The sequence below is a fragment of the Dromiciops gliroides genome, chromosome 1, assembly GCF_019393635.1.
Source record: "Dromiciops gliroides isolate mDroGli1 chromosome 1, mDroGli1.pri, whole genome shotgun sequence".
In the NCBI taxonomy this organism is placed as follows: Eukaryota; Metazoa; Chordata; class Mammalia; order Microbiotheria; family Microbiotheriidae; genus Dromiciops; species Dromiciops gliroides.
The window spans coordinates 641,064,559-641,086,241 of record NC_057861.1 but is presented as its reverse complement, the minus strand read 5'-3'; the positions used below and the strand labels follow the sequence as shown (position 1 = coordinate 641,086,241).

General features: G+C 37.8%; 1 protein-coding gene across 1 annotated transcript in view; it reads right to left on the bottom strand.

The window, feature by feature from the left end:
- CD274 (CD274 molecule) overlaps positions 1-21,683 on the bottom strand; it is a 31,558-nt gene that overhangs the window by 3,147 nt on the left and 6,728 nt on the right. The window contains exons 2-5 of the mRNA XM_043978841.1: positions 17,405-17,470; positions 15,106-15,441; positions 4,557-4,838; positions 782-874 (exon numbers count right to left, since the gene is read on the bottom strand). Of these exons, the coding sequence (XP_043834776.1) occupies positions 782-874; positions 4,557-4,838; positions 15,106-15,441; positions 17,405-17,456 (763 nt within the window). The 5' untranslated portion in view covers positions 17,457-17,470. The remainder of the gene's footprint in view (positions 1-781; positions 875-4,556; positions 4,839-15,105; positions 15,442-17,404; positions 17,471-21,683) is intronic.

The window sequence follows — 21,683 nt, the reverse complement described above, 5'->3', positions numbered from 1 at the left end:
GTACCACTGAACAGTTAAATGCTCTCATGCCATTCTACTCAAAGTCTGTTTCCACTGGAATTGACCTGTTCTGTATTTCTTCAGAACCCGTATTATCAACCAGCTAATCTTGATCTGCCAATAGGAAGTAATACACTAATGGGCAAAGAACTCCAAGCAAGCTATGTGCATTTAAACTAAGATCTTCTAAAGACAAATGGCTCCTTCCTCCTTCCTCTATTAGTAAAGTTAATGGAAAGAATTCTAAGCAAGAAACAAAACTGGTTGGTAGGAATAGCAATGTTCTGGGAATATTATGTGCTAAAAGGAATATTGGCTTTGGAGTCATTGGTCCTGGGCTCACATCCCTCCTTTATTACTTATTACCTTCTCCAATTTACCTTTATGTGAAATAAAGGGTTTCGACTCAATTATCATTAAGAACCTCTTCCTACCTCCATATCCTATGAAATACTGTATGCATTTTGTTCCTTAAAAAATCATGCCTATTCTACCTAAACAAGAATTTGGCCTTGTGTGTGACAAATGTGCCACATAACCTTGAATTGTAAACTGCCAGAAGACAGGAATTATGTATATGTGTGCTCTGTATGTTCATCATCTACTACACAAGCAGCCATTCAATAACTCCTCACTCTCCAATGGAGCAGAAATTAAATGAGCAAAACTTGGCAAAATCAGAGTGAGAAGAAGGAACAGGGAGCCAAAGAAACTCAGCCCCATAAAGATATAGTTAAAAAGGGAAAGAAGGATAAGGTAAATTAAATTTAAAATGTAATACCATGTTTTTTTCTAAAGCAGAGAAACATCAGAATCACTCCAAGGAAAATGACCGCCGCTAAGATCCCAAAGTAAGTTCTCGGTTCTATCTTCTCTGAAAATCAATTAAAAAAAAACAACAACCAGTAAGATCAGAGTTATCACAGTATTTCAGAAACCACGGGGCCCAACCTGCACAAGAACAAGAATCTGCTCTAAAACATACTTCACAGGTGGTCATCTTGTCTTTGCCTGAAACCTCCAGCGAGTGGGAACCATAGCTTTGGGGAAGTGCTTTCAGACATCTCTAATTGTTAGGAAGTTTTCCTACCATCAAGCATAAATGATCTTTTTTTTGCAAATTCTACCCATTGCTTTTAGTTCTGCCCTCCAGGACTAAGCAAAAACAACAGTTCTAATACTTCTTGAATATAATTACTCTTCACCCCCTTCCCTCTTGACCAAATCCCTTCTGCAAGGTAAATATCCCCAGGTCTTTCAATGATCCTCTTATGGTATTTACTCTAAGCCCTTCACCATCTCAGTCACCCTCCTTTGGACAGTCCAAGTATCAATGTCTTTCCTAAAATGTAACAACTAGAAATGATTTAGAAGGCCTAATATTTTATTTGTAAGCTAATTTGTTGCAAAGACAATTTGATGTTGATAATTTTTACTAAGCTATATATACATACATACATATATATATATATATATATATATATATATATATATATATATATATATATATATATACACACACACATATAAAATAAGGGATTCATGGGTGGCTTACATTGATTCTCAAGGTGATATGATTTTACTTATTAATGCATCAATGGAAATTAGTTGTTATTTGGATTTGCATATTATATCCTGAGTCATGAAGCAAATTCACATTTTTTTTTTGCTGTCATCATTATCCTCAGTTGTTAAACCATATGAGCCATGGATTATGGGAACTTACCATTTGAGGCATTAATTGCCTTTATTCTGAGTTATCAGATTTTGAGCAGCCAAGATGCCAGCCATTCATGAGAGGAATACATACAAGAGCAGGCATTGAACTGTCACAGGACAGGTGACATGCACGAAATCCAGGTACTACACTACCTTGGGAAAGGCCAAGAGAATGGTCATTGGCAAGAGCTGAGGTTGGATTCTCTTGGTTTAGTTTTCCTCCCACATAGCACCAGCTGGCCGGCTATGCCATCTCATTCTACGCCTGGCTTCAATTCCCCCTCCTATATGAGTGATGTCTTGGATGTCTCAATCCTATGCACCTGATTAAGCCTGACTCACTTTCCATATACTGCAGAGGCACAAAGTTTGGCAATGTTCATTTCCTTTACTTCTCTGTTCTTTTATGGTAATCTCATAATTATCTCAGATGTTATGATGGATACAATGTTGAATTTGGCCTTGGCATTTGTTACCAGTTATATTAGATTCTTTAATTTCTCATAATGGCATGAGGATAATTAGACAGATGATGCAAAAAGTGATGAAACAAAAATAAAAATTCTTTTCTTAATTTATATCACAATTGTCTTAGCCCTGTATTAAAGAAGGGTATACCAACATAACTTATGGACTCTCTTGAAAGTAACTTAAGGAGACACCCACTTTTGTTAGAAGTTATTATAATTGAAATTAATCTGACAAGTTTTATATTATATCTTCTCAACTTATTCTCCACAGGGGGGTTTACAGTAATATTAAGTTTTTTAAAAAGTTTCAGTTTTTGTCTTTATTATATCTGTTTCATATGTAAAATCTCTAAAAAGATTCTGAATCTCCTTAGACATATGTTTTTGAGAATTCTCATTTTTTGATTTAGTTATTGACAAAACTACTTAAAGTTGTATTAAGATCAATTTTGTAGGAAATTTTCCAGCTGAGGAGACTTTCTAGCTGATCATCAGTATCTGAAATACCTGAGAGACTTCTCTACAACCACACCTGAAACTCTCCAGCTGAGACTTTCTATAATCAGCATCCACACCTGAAAGACTTTAACTCTACAACTACACCCAGATGACATCCCAAGAATCATCTGAGAAAAGACTTCCAAAGACTTAAATGGACATTTTCCTGTTTTCCTTTTCCCATTGCATATACTATTTTTAATATCCATCTCCTAAAGGGCACTGTCCCCTTTAGTATTTTTTTATTTGTAATATCCACCTACTAAAGGGGACTGCCCCCTTTAGTTTTTGTCAATGTGTCACTCAATTTCCCTTTACGTTGTTAGTCATAAGTATCTGTAATGCTATTGCTTCATTTAAGGAAACTATGTTTCTTGTTTTTGTTTTTTTTTTGTGGGGCAGTGGGGGTTAAGTGACTTGCCCAAGGTCACACAGCTAGTAAGTGTCAAGTGTCTGAGGCTGGATTTGAACTCAGGAACTCCTGAATCCAGGGCCAGTGCTTTATCCACTGCGCCACCTAGCCGCCCCGAAACTATGTTTCTTAATGAAGCACAGGGAGGTCTGTAAGAAAATAATGGGTTTTGCCAAAGCCCAAAGGCCCCAGCTGGAAGGGATTGATTTGGACTGATTGGGATTGATTGGATTGAATGACTTTGCTTATTGATTCACTTAAAGTTGACTTGATTTATACCACACCTGCCTGACTCTCAAGAGGGAATGTTCTCAGAGGCTGTGGACTCTGGCTTCAACACCAGACTACCCTCAAGTCAAGTGAACCAATGGATTTGGGTGATGCTAGCCAATTAGCTTGAAGTAGTGTGTATGGACTGCCTCTCCTCTGGACTGAGAGAAAGCTGTGACTGGCAATTCATCTCTCAAACAGGCTGGTGGAAGAGGACTTGAGGAAGAACCAAGACAGGCTGGAACTCTAGGCTAAATAGGCCTTTTATTAATTTTCTGACCCAGGTGTTCTCTTTTTACTAATACCTGGTATACTTTAATAAATGCTTGATGCCCAAAACTGGTGCTAAAGCTTCTAATTTATAAGTAAACCCTATCTAATTTTCCCTACATTTGGGACAGGAATAAGGCAACCACACATTAAATTTTAAACATCACAACCAATCTCAGTAAGGGAGTAAAGTATCATAACCCTTGGGTTGTGTCAGCACAGGAAAAACAAGATAAGACAAGGCACAGAAATAGTCTGAAATGTTAACAAACATGCAATTTGCATAAACCTGATGATAAATCCCTAAACTACTACATATGCCAAAAGGAAGAAATAAAAACTTTTAAATATTACCAATATTCCCATGACAGAAGGACTCAACCCTGTATCCCCCATCCTGAACAACTCACTATTCCTAAGTCATAGCTTGAGGCAACATGGAACAGTGCTAAAACTGCCAACTTAGAGGCATCCAGTCCAAACCTCTCATTTTACAGATGAGGAAATTGAGACCCTGGGTGGGAAAATAACTTGCATAAGGTTGCACAGGACCAGAACTAGGATTCTAATATAGGTTCTATGACTCCAAATTCAGTGCTCTTCCCACTATAACCCTACCTATTATTTCATATTCTTTAAACCCCTACCAGGGCCCAAGATTTCCACCAAACAGTAGAAATGGGGGTGGCTGTGATGTTATCCATTTCTGGAAATAAAATTGCCTGGTATACAAAGAAAAATCATGACTTTTCAAAGCATTTCTGTGCACATTGACTCATTATAGCCCTATTTATCACTGTATGGGGAAAAGGAAGGGAAAGTAATCCATAAAATAGGCAGTACTAGGCAGTGAAAAGGGCATTGGACATGGGTGTTCTCTCATGTTGGAAGACAGTGGGACACATTCTGAAGCATACCTGGGATGACAAACTGAGCTGTAGTATTTTTCCCGGTATCCTTTTCCTGAAACAAGCAATGGAAAGTTTCATTTGCTGTTGCATTGATTCTGAGAGTGCTTGTCACGTTGAACAGCTTTTCCCGTCCAATTGAATATGTCACAATAGCTTTGCTACTTAGATCCTGTTCCCCTCTTATCCAGGTGACCTCTGCTTTAGGATAACCTTCTGATTGACATGTGAGTTCATATTCAGAGGTGACTGGATCCACTTTGATCCTCTGGTCTATTTTTCTGTATGGAGCTAAGGAATGAAGAAAGGGGAAAAATCAGTATTTTAATTCATTATAGAATATAAGCTGTTTGAAGGCAGGCACCCTTTTATTTTTGTCTTTGTATTTGCAGTGTCTCTCACAGGGCCTGGTACATAAGTGGGTACTTTATTATCCTGTTTATATGTTGATTAACTTGATTAGAATTAGATACAGCTCCACAGAGTCATAAAGCAAGAATGAGGGATAAACTAAATGGTCAGTCTCTATGGTCCACTGGCATACTCACAATCTAAAACATGGTTCTCCTTCACCCCCACCCCCTTCCCCTGAGGTGACTTTCTGGAAGGACATAGTCTAAAGTCACATGGAAAGTGGGAATATCTATGGGCTATATTCTGTGTCACTGGAGTGAATCCTTTTGTTGATAAGATCACAGATCCATTGGAATATTGATTGGAATATAATTTGATTTTTAAAATAATTAAATTGTTTATAAACCTGAAGGAAGGCAGTTTCATCATTTTTAGACCCTGATATCTCAGTTTGCATCAGCAGATTTCAAATGTAAATTTGAAAAACTTCCCAATAGTTAGAGCTGGTCAAAAGTATAATAATAACAATTAGCATTTATATAACACTTCAGTTGCAAAGCATTTTACATATATTATCTTATTTGATCCTCACAACAACCCTAAGAGGTAGGTGCTATTATTATCCCCATTTTACAGATGAAGAAACTGAAGCAAACAGAAGTCAAATAATTTGCTCAGGGTTACACAGCTGGCAAATACCTGAGGTAGAATTTAAACTCAGGTCTTCTTGACTCCAACTACTCATTGCATTACTTAGCTGCCTCTTTTGACTAGCTCTCCTTCAAGAGACAGTGGGTTCCCTCTTGTGGGAGGCCTTCAAGGGAAGACTGGATGCCCATACGTCTAATGTGTTGTAGGGACAGGATTAAAGAATTTGGAAGTTTGAAGAGACTTAAAAGTTAAAAGCCTAGTTGAATCCATACCCAAAAAGAATTCATATAATACCATAGAGGAAAAATGGTCATCAGGCCTCTATTTGAAGACACAAAATAAAAAAGACTCATTGAATATGAATTGGAATAGATGGCTGAGTCCCTTCCAATTTATGCTAGCTGAATGACTGCATTGTATAAAGTATTTTGAGATTTATTTTTTGCTTACATTCTTAGACTTCTAGCACCCCTGATTTCACATGTTTCCTTTCTCCCAACAAAGATGGAAGCCTTAAGAAGACAGTTTCATGAATTGTGATGACCAAATTAAGAAAAGCATTCCTGAATAGAAAACCCTTCTCATAGTGAGCCTTTCCATATTTAATGAGGCCTGTCTTCATATGACAGACATTCCATCTAACATTCTGTCACCAGATCTTAATCCAAAGCCTTCCCAAGTTGGTAGGGCCCAGCAGATTTTAAATTTCACTGGCATATCCCAGAAGAGGAAGTCCAAGGTCACTTCCATGCCAAAATGGGGCATTGGAGTAGGACTTTAGTGCAGGTTTCTCCATCTCTAATATTTATTTCCTTCCTCACATAAGTAATTTAACCACAAAAGGCCAACAGAGAATGCTAAGTCTTCATTTCATTCAGATGTCATAGAGTAAAATGCAGACAGCAAGGAGATGTCTGGGAAATGAGTTGAAGGCCTGTATTCAAGCAAGAAAATTTAAAAACTTTCTCATCAGAGCCTGAAATGTTTCTGGACGTGGAATCCAAGGTTCTAGTGGAAGAAGGTGGAAATGAAGGCCCAATTTGTGATCTCATCAATAAGAAGACATAGTATAGAGATGTCCAGGAAGATATATAAGCAACTAATAGAAATATGGAAGAACAAAAGTCAAAGGATATGGACAGAAAAATTCTCAAAAAAGAACGATAAACTACATTATTAACCATAAGAAAGAACATTTGAAATCACTGATAACAAGAAACATACAAATTAAAACAATTCTGAGGTTTCATCTCATAAAATGGGCAGAAGATAAAAGCAAGCAAATTAGAGGAGTTGTGGAGAGACAGGTCACACTAATACCCTGTTGATTTAGCTATAAATTGGTCTAACAATTCTGGGAAGCAATTAGGAATTATGTAAAGAGAGGAACTAAAATGTCCATATCTATTGACCCAGAGATTTCATTGTTAGGCACATACCCCAAGGACCAAAAAGTGACCAAAAAAAAAAAAAAAGAAAAACCCTCTCTATGTACAACAAAAGCACTCTCTGTAGTTCCAAAGAACTGGAAACAAAGTAGATAAGCATAGCCCAGCAGAATGGTTAAACAAGTACATGAATGTAATAGAATATTACTATGTTGTAGGAAACTATGAATATGATGAAAATAGGAAAACATGAAAAGTTTGTATGAACTGATACAAGATATAATAAACAGAATCAGGAAAATAATATGCATAATGTACACAAATATGTAACAATAGTGGGGCAGCTAGGCGGCACAGTGGATAAAGCACCAGCCCTGGATTCAGGAGGACCTGAGTTCAAATACGGCCTCAAATACTTGACACTTACTAGTTGTGTGACCCTGGGCAAGTCACTTAACCCTCATTGCCCTGAAAAAAAAAATGAAATAAAACAAATATGTAACAATAGAAACAAAAATGGAAAGAACAACAAAATTAAATTGAATGGCCACTTTACACATATATGGTTTAGACTAGATGGACATAAAGGTCCCTTCCTAATCTCAAATTCCTGTGATTCTGTGATTTACAGAAGTGTTATTATGTAAATGCATACTGTGTATATAGCACTTTATTAATAATATTGATTTACAAACGCAAAGAAAAGCTGCTTCGAGGTCTCTGATTAATAAACAACTTTGGATACATTCCTAAAACATACAAATCTTGGGTAAAATCCTAGAGAATCATAGGATTTAGAGCTTGAAAGGGGTCTTAGAACTCCTCAGATCTCTCCCACTCCTTTTTTTTTTTTTTGTGGTCCTCCTGAATCCAAGGCCTGTGCTTTATCCACTGTGAAACCTACCTGCCCCTCCCACTCCTTTTATAGAATAAAACTGAGGTTCAAGGAAGGGGAGCAATTTGTCCAAGTTAATACTGATAGTAATTGGCAGTTGTGATTCCAACCCATGTTTTCTGACTCCAAATCTAGAGGTCTTTCTATGGCACCATCTTGTGGGTGTATGTTGCTTGAGACTGGCCTTTAAATTCACACACTCCTACACTGAAAAGCACCTTCACAGTCATGGCATCATCATCACCCAAGTTGAGCAGTCTCAGCTGTGGTATTTACAAGTAACTTGGATGACCTCAGGCCAGTCACTTCCTGTCTCCAGATCTGTTTTCTCTGCTACAAAAAAAGGGGGGCATATTGAAAAAAATTATCTAAAAGGTCACACCCAGCTCTAAATACTATGAAAATAAGCTTCATTCTTTTACTAAGCCTAATCCTTTGGGGAAGGAATACATCTTTGAGAGCCAAGTGATAATTCACTTTATTAGATCATTCAGGATAATTTACCTTATTTAGAATAATAAAGCAATAATTACTCTTTGAAAGGCACATACACCTCATGTGGCATCCTAAAATATTCCTCCATTGGGTCACCATTTTATTTTCTTTGACAACTTGCAAGGAGTCCAGTTATTAGGAATAATTATACCTACAGTTTACTATGAACAATTTGCTTTTCTATGTCATGTCAGGGTTTGTAAGGCACTCACCTCATCACAATACTGTGATGTAGGGGCCTCGTTTGTAAAACAAGGAAACTTACAGTGGATGAGTCGCCCATGGTCAAACAACTAGTTAGTATTAGCTAATATTTGAACTCAGTTCTCCAAACTCCCTTACTTTCTACTACCCTCGGTGTCAATTATTTGAGGTAGGAAAAGACAAAGGGAACTTGTACACAGCAACCAAAGAAATGACCATAACTGAGTTAATACAGAACTAGATTGTGGCTAGTTTCATTATCACTTTCGAGATATCTACACTTAAAATCCCGTGGTAAGTCAAACTTCCCCTAATGGGTAAATGCATGTCACCAGGTATTTGCAGTGATGGGAAGAGAATTTTGACTATTACTGTAAAATAATTTACATAAATATAGGCAGTCATAACTCTACTTCCCTGGATAGTAAAACTAACTCCTAAAGCACCGAAGCATGCAGAGCTTTCCAGATCAGCACATTAGATAAAAGGTCATCTAATCCTGCCTCTCCTCTGCTCAAAGCCATTTGATGCCTCCCATCTGTAAAATGCGAGTAATGATAGCACCTCCCTCCCAGGGTTGTTGTAAGGATCAAAGGAGATAAAAATGGTAAAGCACTTAGCACAGTGCCAGCCACATAGTAAATGCTATATAAATGCCAGCTACTGTTAGCTATTATTTCATACTGAGTAAATTTCTAATTCCTTAACCTGGCATAATCCCATGACAATATGCCACTACCCTACCTTTTCAGATTTATCTTACACTGCTCTTGGTTAAAAACCAAATCAAACCAGGGCAGCTAGGTGGCACAGTGGATAGAGCACCGGCCCTTGGAGTCAGGAGGACCTGAGTTCAAATCGGCCTCAGACACTTAACACTTACTAGCTGTGTGACCCTGGGCAAGTCACTTAACCCCAATTGCCTCACCAAAAAAACCCCAAAACCCAAAAAACCCACCAAAAGCCCAAATCAAACCAAAACCTTATGCAAATAGATATAGGCTGGAGGTGATAGGACTACAAAGTGTTTCATTTAAAAAGAAAAGATCTTCAGGATCTAGGAGATGGTAAGCTTGGTTCAAGACCATGGTGTAACATGACAATAATGAATTGTTTTGAATGATAAATGTGATTTTATTCATTCATCTAATCAGCAAGTTTTTATGAAGTACCTACTGATTTGTTCCAAGAATTGCATAAGATACCAGATTTCAAAGACAAAAATGAAAAAGAAAAGTCCCAGCTCTTAAGGAATTTACATTCTACTGGAGGAAACCAACATATGCTCAGATACACGTTGGTATGCATAGATAATGGACCAGGCATGCCAGTATGCCAAATGTATGCACATGAATTTGTAGGTTGGTAGTAAATACACAAAAAGGATATTAGCAAACTAAAACCTGACATGAGATCTCATCTATATCTACTTCAAGTCAAGCTGAGTCAACAAACATTTATTAAGCACCTACTATGTACCACTTCCCTCCAACAATGCAGATCATAACCTACCCATGCCTGTTCCCTTTTTGAGGCTTCTGACCTGGTCTTCCCATAAGGTAAAGTTTATAGATTGACTAAAAACTGCGCAATTCTCTTTTTGTTGTTTAACCTCTCGACTTCCCAGGCAATTCTCTAAGACATCAAGTTGCAGAATTGGTACTCATCTGCTTTGGTAGAGGGAGTTTCCTCACCAGAATTTCCCTATACCAATGAAAATTCCCATCTAAAAAAAAAATGGACAAGTTGGGGCATGGTCTAAAAATGATGATAAGGACAGTGAGAGGATCTGCAACCACACCAAAGGAACCAAGGATATTAAATCTGGAGAAAAAATAATGAGGAGGGAATATGATAACTGTCTTCAAAAATGTGAAGGGTTGTCAAGTGGAAAAGGCTAGACTGGCTCCAGAGGTACAGATAACACCAATAGGTAGAAATTGAAAAGAGGTAGATTTTCCTTCAACATAAGGAAAAGCTTTTTTAACAATTAGAAATGGGTAGCCTTGTGGAGAACTTCCTGACAACTGAAAGTCTTCAAGTAGAAATTGATGATTATTTATTGTAGTTGTAATAGACAAGGTTCATCAATCAATGAGTATTATTGTTATTATTAATGATTTGGAAAAGGGTTGAATGAGATCATCTATAAAGGATTTTGCAATAAAGTTTATGATTCTACAAAATCTTTACTTTGAAAATTATCTATCTTCCACATTTGTGTTCCTCATTCTTCCTTGTCCCCACTATACCATTTTTATCACTGCCAATATGAACTCAATTGTCAGCCCATGGTAAAGTAACAGGCCTACTATGCTACCTCAAGTTTTACTTGTGATGTGCTTGTTTCCAAATTTTTCAAATGGAAGGGTCTTTTTTGACTTTAAAAAATTGTGTAGGCAATAAGATGAAGGTATTTTATTTTGTAGAGCTGCATAAGCATCAAAATGACAATTCTTCATGTGCATGTGGATTCATGGACCCCTTGCATTACCTCTGAAACATCCCATGCATCCTTGAATCAGAGACTGGCCAAGTTAGACAGGACATCAGAAAACATCTAGTCCAATCCCTACCTGAATGAGAATCCTTTTCTATTATCTACCCAACAGATAGTCATCCAGCCTTTTCTTAAAGATGTACACTGAAGGAAGCCCTCTTGCCTCTCCTGAGGCTTTGTTGTTCATTTGTTTCAGTCATGTTTGACTCTTCAGGGCCCCATTTGGGGTTTTTCTTAGTAAGATACTGGAGTGGTTTGCCATTTCCTTCTCCAGCTCACTTTATGGTTGAGGAAACTGAAGGCAACAGGTTTAAGTGATGTGTCCAGATAGTGTTTGTGGGCGGATTTGAACTCCAGTCTTTCCTGACTCCAAGTCTGGCACTCTATCCATTGCACCACCTCGCTGCCCTCTTCTGAGGCAGCCTCTTTTATATTTGTATAGCAGTTGAGAGGCAGTTAACTAGCATAGTGGATAGAGAGCTGACCTCAGAGCCAGGCAGACATAGATTTTAAGAAGTCTAGCCCCTGACACTGCTGTGTAACCCCAACCAAGTCACTTCACCTCTCAGTGCTCTAGGCTCCTCTCTAAAATAATAAAGTTTCTGGGAAGGTGCTAACCTGCATAGGTAGAAAAAGTTTCCTTATCTGGAAGTTTCCTATATCAAAGAAATCCCATGTACAGTCTCTGCCCCTATTTTTTCTTTATAATGGGTCAAAGCCTGCCTTTCTGAAACTTCTAACCAATACTCCTAATACTCCTAATCTAATCCTCTGGAACCAAGGTAAACAAGCCTAATCTTTTTTTTTTTGGTGAGGCAATGAAGGTTAAGTGACTTGCCCAGGGTCACACAGCTAGTAAGTATCAAGTGTTTGAGGCTGGATTTGAACTCAGGTCCTCCTGAATCCAGGGCCGGTGCTCTATCCACTGCACCACCTAGCTGCCCCCTAATCTTTCTAATAAACATTTATTAAGTACTTACTGTATGCCAGGCAATGTACTAAGTGCGGAGGATACAAAGAAAGGCCAAAATAAAATATCTTTTTTTTTCAATATTAGAAGAAAACTATGTCCCACTCTAAGTTTTCTCAAGGCCAGACATCTTCAGTTCCTTCAGTTCCTCAACCTTTTGCCACCCCAATCCCTATTCTCTGGATACTCTCCAACTTATCACTCTCCTTAACAAAATGTGAATTCATGATTCAGACCATGATATGTATTATGACAAGGGGAGAGTACAACATCCCAGTCCTAGAGACTATTATGCCCTTCTTAAAGCAGCCTAATATTGCAATAACTCTCTTAGCTGTCATTTTATGCTTTTATCTCATATCGACCTTGCAGTCCATCAAAATTCCCAGCTCTTTTTCAGATGTACTATTGTTGACCATGCTTCTCCCATCTTGTCCTTGTGAAGTCATTTTTTTGAACCCAAATGTAAGACTCTACATATATCCTAAATAAATTTCATATTATCGGATTTCACTCAACTTTCATCATGTTGAGATATTTCTTAGATCCTTATTCAGTCATCCAATGTGTTAGTTGTTCCTCTTAACTTTATGTCATCTGTCAACTGGTTGATTAGGCCTTTATTGCCTTTATCTAATCATTGGAGCAACTGTTCAGGATCACTAGAGTTCTCTCTTCAAGACAATATCAAGTCATTAAAGACTACTCTTTGGTCTGATTATTCATTCAGTTTCTAATTCATTAGTACCATTACCTAGTCTATGTCTCCCCATTTTTTCCACAGAAACAGCAGAGACTTTATCAAATGCTTTGCTAAAATCTAGGCCAGGTCAATGACCTGGCTCATAATGCTATGAAAAGAATTCACTTCCACTAACCCTAGGATCATTTTGTTTTAGGAACTGGACCTTTGGGGAATCCCACCCTTTAAGGCTTTGTATTTTTATTTCAAAATCTCCCTCTTGTTGAATTGTTTGTTATTGTACGATCATTTTTCAGTTGTGTTTGACTTTTCATGCCCCCATTTGAAGTTTTCTTGGGAAAGATACTATAGTGATTTGCAATTTTACTCTCCAGCTCATTTTATAGATGAGGAAACTGAAGCAAACAGGGTTAAGTGACTTCTCCAGTGTCACATAGGTAGGAAGTGTCTGAGGCCAGATTTGTATTCAGGAATATGAGTCTTTCTGATTCCAGGCCTGGCATTCTATCCACTGTATCACCTCTTTAATTACATATTTTTGAATCAGTGATAGAAGGAAGTTGGTGTATATAATTTGATAAATGGAAAAAAAACCATAGCTGTGTACAAATGTTTAAAAGGCTATCACATATTAAAAAAAATGTTTCTCAAAAGTAGGACTTGGAACAGGAAGCAGATTTTAACTCAACTAAGTATCTTTCTAATACTTGGAGCTGTCCAACAATGAAAAAAAATTGCTTTGAAAGTAGTTAGGTCTCTATTACTGACATTGGAAACATTGAGTTGTGGGGAAAACAGTGGATTTCAAGTCAATCAATAAATGAGAATTTCTACTATTATGTACCAGGTACTGTGCTAGGTGCTGGAGATGCAAGACAAAAATTAAGTGGTCCCTGCCTATGAGGAGCAAATCTGGAAACCTTAGTTCAAATCCTGACTTCACTAGACATAACGAGGTCAGCCACACAAAAAATTGTCAAGATCCCCCCTACTCTAAAGGCATGACATTCCTAGAAACACAGTGTAATGTTGGCTGCTCTCTCATTCTCTTCATTCTATTAGTCCAATGCGGAATCATTGTGCTTCTTGTATGCCACTCTAACTTTCTGGTGGAAGAAAGAAAAAAGGAGAGAAAGAAGAAAAGAAATGAGGAAGGAAGGGAGGAAGGAAAGAAAGAAGGAAGGAAGGAATGAGGGGAAAAACCAAGCATTAATTAAATACCTGCTATGTGCTAGGCACAAGCTCTCAACTACATGACTTTTTGAGGTTCCATCCTACTAATCCCCATTTCTAGGAAATCCCCCACCACCCACCTTATCTGTTCTTACTCTCCAGTTGCTGAGGGCTGCTGGAGAAAGTCACCAAATTATGCTGATTGATTTCACTATAAAGTCAAAAAATTATAGAATCTAGAGCTAGAAGGGACCTTAAAAATTATCTCATTTTACAGATGAAACAAGCAACTGAAGTCCCCCAAATTAAGTGATTTGCCCAGAGTCACACAGCTAGTAAACATCAAAGCTAATATTTGAACTCAGGTTTCTTGACTATAGGTATAATTTTTCTTTCCTATACTTCAAGTTGTTTCTTGATGCTATACTCTTATGCTTCCTTACAGGTCTTATTTCATTGGTTATCCCTCTTCTCTGATGCACCTTCTCTATTTCCTCTAGCTACTTTCTCTCTCTTTTTAAGTATTATCAAGTCTCCTTCATCCAGGGATGTTCTGGAGCCAGTTCAATCTGTGAAATGCTACAAATCAGGGCTTGATTTATTAGTTTCTTGATTGTCTAGACAAGAAAGTGATAGAGAAAAACGTTAATAATGTATCTTTCAAAAAAATAATGTATCTTACATTTCCAAAGAGCTAGTTTTGGGGGGGGGTTGGGGGGGGCAGTGCAATGAGGGTTAAGTGACTTGCCCAGGGTCACACAGCTAGTAAGTGTCAAGTGTCTGAGGCTGGATTTGAACTCAGGTCCTCCTGAATCCAGGGCCAGTGCTTTATCCACCGAGCTACCTAGCTGCCCCCAGAGAGCTAGTTTTTAAGCATTTACCAGCATAACTACATGCTCCATCCCAAAAAACCATTGCTTTCACCAGCCTCCATCCAGAGATACAGTTTTAACTCTTTTTCTCCTTTTTACTGCTAAACTTCTAGAAAGAGTAACCTATATTCATTGCCTCTACTTCATCAGTAGCTCACTTCCCAGTTCTTTGCAATCTAGTTTCCTTTCCCACCATCACTCTACTGAAACTGCTGTCTTGAAAATTACCAGCTGCATTTCCCAATTGCATTTCAATGTAGAAGTTAACCCTATTATCATGGGATTTTTATGTTTGGGGGTTTTTTTGGTGAAAAAGCAAACACCCTCTTCTTTTAGCTATGGAGCATTCTCACCCTTGACGGTCAAAGAAATCCACTTGTAATCAGCTCCCCCGTAGCCAATAAGGCAGCGATAAGCCCCAGCATCTTCTACTTTCACATTGGTGATATGAAGCAGAGATTTTCCCTTGAATAATTGGTCATTCAAATGCCTTAATCTTGGGTTGCTGTTTCGGATTTTGATGTCTTCTTCACCATGAACAAATTTCACAAGAAACTTGTTCTCCTTGTCCCAATAGACTGTCAGGGCACTTAGGTCTAATTTTTCTCCCACTGGAAAACTGCATTCCATAGTCACATTGCTGCCATAACGTGCTTTATATTTCTCTTTGGGAACAGAAACAGAAAAGGCTGGAGGGAGGAGAGGAAGGGAGGAAAATCCAAACCACAGACTTTAGAAGATAAACATTCTTTTCAAAGTATACAGCAAATGTTGTATAATATTTACAATGTGCTACAGAGTAATTAATCATAATTGACATTTCATAACTCATACTTCTTTATGGCTTTAATTCAGTTCAACAAACGTTTAAACCTATGTGCAAAGACAAAATACAAAGACCAGAATAAACATCCATACCTTCAGGGGGCTTACATTCTCTCATAAGGGGCAGGGAGACAGGAAAATACAATATATACCAAATATGACTAAGTGCAAAGTAATGTTAAGAGGGAGAAAGTGCTAATAACTAGAAAGGTCTTATATAGGAGGGGACACCTGGGCTTTGCAGGAAACTAGGGATTCCATAAGGCAGAAGCAAAGAGAGAGAGGATTCCATACATCAGGGACCATTCGTGTGTGTGAAAGCAGGGAGGAAGGCAATAGAATTCACATATGCAGAACACCTTACCAGCCTAGATTGCCTGGAATAGAGAGTTTCTGAAGGGAAGTCATATTAAATTCTAATAACCCTTCAAACTGGAAGGGTATGTAGGAACAAAATTGAAATAAGGGATATTTTAACAACTCTGTAAACATATTTGATGCAAACGTCACTATCCCCAAATTACAGATGAGGAGACTGAAGCTTATATAGATTGTGATTTATACAGTATCATACCATCAGTTAATATAGGAAATGGAAAGGACTTCTCTCCAAATGATTTCTAAAAGTTCAATTTTTTAAAATGCATATTGCATTCAGCCCGTTTTACCACATTCCAAGACCTCTACTCTATAATAGTGTTAAAATAATAAAACACCCCCCAAAAAGATTATCAAGCAGTGTGTAAATATAAGATGCCATCATTTATTAAATGGTGACTTAGTGCTTGTAAGATCATAGATTTAGAGCTAGAAGAAACTATGAGATCCTCTAATCCAACCATCTCTTTTTATAGAATAGGAAACTAAGACCTGGATTGGATAAATTACTTGCCCAAGACCCCACAGATAGCAAGTGGCAGAACTGAAATTGAAACTCCCTGTCCTTTGACTCCAAATTCAGCATTATTGCTACCTTGCCAAGAAGCAGAGTCAGGAGGAAAATGTATGTTGCAGTGGCACTGGGTCAAGTCTCTGTGGGCTTCAGTTCCATACTCTGAATAATAAGAGAGTTAGACTAGATGGCATGTGGTATCCCTTCTAGGTCAATGATTTAAAGACAAGTCTTTTGATGCCAAATCCAAGGTACTCTACTTTGCATTACACTACCTGCTGGTTCACTTCATAGAAGCCACCTCCATCCTGTTCTTGGGCTAAATGAGAATCTGATTCTATGCATGTCACCAATCTGCATGTTAGATTCCAATAGTTCTCATCTCACACTCCCATTCAGACTGCCATTAAGTTAACTCAGTCACAGGATATTTTTTAATAGGAAGAAATGACCTTTGAAATAATCAAATCCCTTCATTTTTGCTGAGAATAACTACCTGGCTGTTCTCTTATCCTAGCAGTTGAATCAGAACAGTGTGATGAAATGATCTCTGAGTTCTCTTCCTACTTGAAATTCTATGATCCTTGAAGGTCAATCCAAAATTTTTCACCAACACTGAAATTCTTTCTTAGAATTTCATGATGTTTTAATAACTTTTTGAAAATTATTTTTCTTTGCTTTTTGCCATTTATGAGATTTTATTTTTCACATGTAATGTAAATTCATCTCCTATATATAATGTACATGACACTATGGTATTGTAAATTAAAAACAAAATAAAGGAGTTATTAAATATTGAAACCCCTTCATGACTTTTGGCCCACCCTATACTTTTCAGAAAAAAAATCTCTAGAATTTTAATAGTGACTCTTATATACAGCTCCTGAGTATGATTTCTTAAGGACGGTGTTTAATGCAAAGATTTAGCCGCTTACCATTCAGCAGATGCCAGGAGAACATGAACACAAACACAAGCAATATCCACATCTTCCTGCAACAACCTAATTATGGGACACACAAAGAGAACATTGCTTCACCTCACTAGAATTGCATAAATAGAGGAAGGATTACTTTGTAATCTTAGTGCCTGGGTGCTTAAGAAATGCTTGTTAGTTGGTTAGTTTTTTTTAACTGAAACTGATATATCAGTAGAATAAAGCCTTTATCAGAAATTTGGAAAGCTACAAAGGAGTGTTGATTATTCATTCTCTTCATCAATACATTTGTTGTTGTTCAGTAGTTTCAGTCATGTCTGACTCTTCGTGAGCCCATTTGGGATTTTCTTGGCAAAGATACCGTAGTGGTTTGTCATTTCCTTCTCCAGCTCATTTGACAGACGAGGAAACTGAGGCAAATAGGGTAAAGTGACCTGTCCAAGTTCACATAGCAAATAAGTGTCTGAGACTGGATTTGAACGCGTGAAGATGAGCCTTCCTCATTCTAAGCCCAGTGCTTTCTATCCACTGTACCATCTAGTATACAGCTACATTACACTGTGGAAAAATGTGTTTATTCTAAGGAAGTCAAGGGAAAAAAGCAATGAGATCATTGGTCCAGGATTAATTTATAAGCATGTATATTTTGAAAGAATAAAAGGTCGGGGCGGGGGGTGCAGCTAGGTGGCATAGTGGATAAAGCACTGACCCTGGATTCAGGAGGACCTGAATTCAAATCCAGCCTCAGACACTAGATGCTTACTAGCTGTGTGACCCTGGGCAAGTCACTTAACCCTTATTACCCCCTACCCAAAAAATAAAAAAATAAATAAATCAAAGATCAGGCATAATTTGTCTTTCTTTCACTTTCTTTATTTGTTTGTGTGCATTTGATAATCCATCCATCCATTCATGTAGCCAGCCAGTCAGTCATCTACCTACCTACCTACCTATCTATCTGAGAACATCATTTAAAGGCAGCTATGTGTGGGCGAGCAAATAAAGGCAGCTATGTGGCTCAGTGCATAGCATGCAGCCTTGGCTTTGAAAAGACCTGAATTCACTGCAGGATTTGAATTCAGATACTTATTCATTTAGCAGTATGTTCCTGTGAAAATAACTTCACCTTTCTCAGCCTCAGTTTCCTAAAGTGAAAAATGGGGATTTTAATAGTGCCTACCTCACAAGACTGTTGAGGATCCAAGAAGATGACATATATAAACTATGTTTCAAAATCGAAACCATTATATAATTTCTAGCTATTATTTTCTCAACTAACAAAAATCAATTTTCATTCTTTCCCAGCCCTCCCATTGAAAAATGAATAATAAGGAAAAACACTTGTAACAAACATTTGTCATTTTCCCTTTTTGTCAATTTTACCAAACTAATGAGTAGGAGATGGAACCTCAAAGTTGCATTTATTTGTGTTTCTCTAATTGTTAGTGATTTAGAGAGTTTTTACATATAGTTGTTGACTTCTTCCTTTGAAAAGTGTATGTTTCCAAAAAAAAAAAAGAACAAAGTGTGTTTCTATCATTTGACTATCAATAGGGGAATGTCTCTAATTTTCATAAATTTGACTGCTTCTTATATATCTTGGAAATGAGCCCTTTATCAAAAGCTCCAGTTCTATAATCTCTCTCCCAAGATCCTCAGGATGTTCAGCCATTATTAGTGCAATTCAATCTTTTGTGTGTGGAATCAGGTTTAACTGAGTCATGATTATTGCTGATTACTAATTGAATTTGAAGCATCAGGAAAAAAATGAAATTAATAATTTCAATCATTCTGGGGAAGTATTTTGGGGTTCAAGGACACACACCTATCCAGTCCTTCAAGTCACACTATGTAGGTGGCCACCTATTCCACCTATGCATAGAGCTGTTTTTGAAAATGGTCTAAATTGAAGGGGAGAATCCAGTGTGCTTCAGGCAAGATTATTTGCTATCCTGAGTTCTTCCTTGCTAAGAATTTAAGAAGCATAATAGTGAAGAATTTATACTTTAATATTTTAAGGATTCACCTGAGAGGATACCCTCCACTGATGATTAAAAGGAAAAATTAAAACACCCTCCTTTATTCTGTAGCAAATTATCTTCATTAGTCACTGTGGATTTTTTTTTTTAAATCATCACTTGGTGGTCAGCCTTCTTGTGATTGACTTTCTCTGCATTTAGTTAGGTTGGTACCCCGCCCCCAAACATTAGTTCCTGTCTCAGATGCTGACTTCTCTTACCTGCCCTATCCTTTGAGATGTAGCTTTAAGACCTTAGAGGTTTTAAGCCTGGGTTACTGACTTGCATCGCTGCCCTATGGTCTTTATCTTTCTTTCTTTCTTTTTTATTTTTTAGTGAGGCAATTGGGGTTAAGTGACTTGCCCAGGGTCACATAACTCATAAGTTGGCAAATGTCTGAGGCTGGATTTGAATTCAGATCCTCCTGACTCCAGGGCCAGTGCTCTATCTACTGTACCACCTAGCTGCCCCCAACTTTTTTTTTCCTATTTTTTGGATGTGGTCTTTATCTATAGTGGTAGTTAAACTATGACACTGTTCATGGCCAGGCACTTTCAATTCAACAAATGTTTATTAAATCCATGCTATGTGCAGGGCACAGTTCTAAGCATGGAGGTTGCAAAGATGAAAAATTCCCTCTATTGTGGAAGTTCTTCATTTGGGGTGCAAACTTTTTAAAAAATAGTTTGACAAGTATATCTCCATAGAATTGGTTTCCTTTATTACAAATCTAAGGGAAGCCCATCAGTTGGGGAATGGCTGAACAAGTGGTATATGAATGTAATGGAATACTATTATGCTATAAGGAATGATGAGCAGGGGAGCCAAGATGGCAGAGGAAAGGCAGTAACCTCTCAGAGCTCCCCACACAATCATGCCCAAAACCTCTAAATAATGCCATAAGACAATTCCTGGAGCAGCAAAACCCACAAAAGGATGAGATGAGATCATTTTCCAGCCAAAGACAGCTTAGAAGGTTGTCAGGAAAGATGTGTTGTACCAGGGTGAAAGTGGAACTCAGACCCAAACCATGCCAACATATATCCAGCCCCAGGCCGCACCAGAGAAAGAGACCTCTGGTGCCTCTGAATCAGCTACAGGGGCAGCTACTTCTGGAACTCAGCTCATGGTCTGGTGAGAGGGTTGAGCAGTTGGCCAGGGGGAGATTACAGGGGTCTCTGCTGGCACTAAGGTGGAACTCTATGGTTTTTGCCCATGCTTAGAACCAGAAAGCAGTCTTGAATGGTGGCCCAGGTCGGGAAGGGGTGCAGGCATGCTCAAAGCTAGCTTTGAACAGACAGAAAAAAAATGTGGACCATTGAAAGTTTCTTTGGTGACAAGGAAGATCAAAATACACCTTCAGCAGAAGATAACAAAGTCAAAGCTCCTATGTCCAAAGCTTCCAAGAAAAATATGTATTGAGAAATCAAGACACAATAAAGCAAATACAAATGAATGAAAAAATAAAGGGCAATGTGAAATATCAATAACTCCTTGGAAAAACAGCTGACCTGGAAAATAGATCCAGGAAAGATAATTTGAAAATTAATTGACTACCCGAAAACCATGATCAAAAAAAGAGCTTAGACATCATCTTCCAAAAGATTGTCTGGGAAAATTGCCTTGATATTCTAGAAGCAGAAGGTAAAATAGAAATTGAAAGAATCCACCAGAGTTCCCAGATCAAGGAGAAAAATTGCAAGCAGACAGAAAGAAATAATTCAAGTACTATGGAACCACAGTTAGGATAACCCAAGATTTAGCAGCTTCTACATTAAAGGATCAGAGTTCATGGAAAATGATATTCAGGAGGGCAAAGGAATTGGGATTACAGCCAAGAATCCCCTACCCAGGAAAACTGATTATAATCTTTCAGGGGAAAAATGGGACTTCAATGAAAAAGAGGACTATCAGGCATTCTTGATGAAAAGACCTGAACCGATTAGAAAATTTGACTTTCAAATACAAGACCCTACTGAGGCATAAAAAGATAAACAGGAAAAAGAAATCATGAGGGATGTTAAAAGCTTAAACTATTTACATTCCTACATGGGAAGATGATTCTTCAAACTCATAAGAACTTTCTCAATATTAGGGCAGCTGAAAGGAATAAATTTAGACAGAGGTCACAGGTAGAAATTGAATATGAAAGGGTGATATCTGTAAAGCATTTATTTTTTGTTTATCAGGTTTTTTTGTTGTTTTGTTTTGTGGGACAGTCAAGGTTGAATGGCTTGCCCAGGGTCATGTAGCTGGTGAAT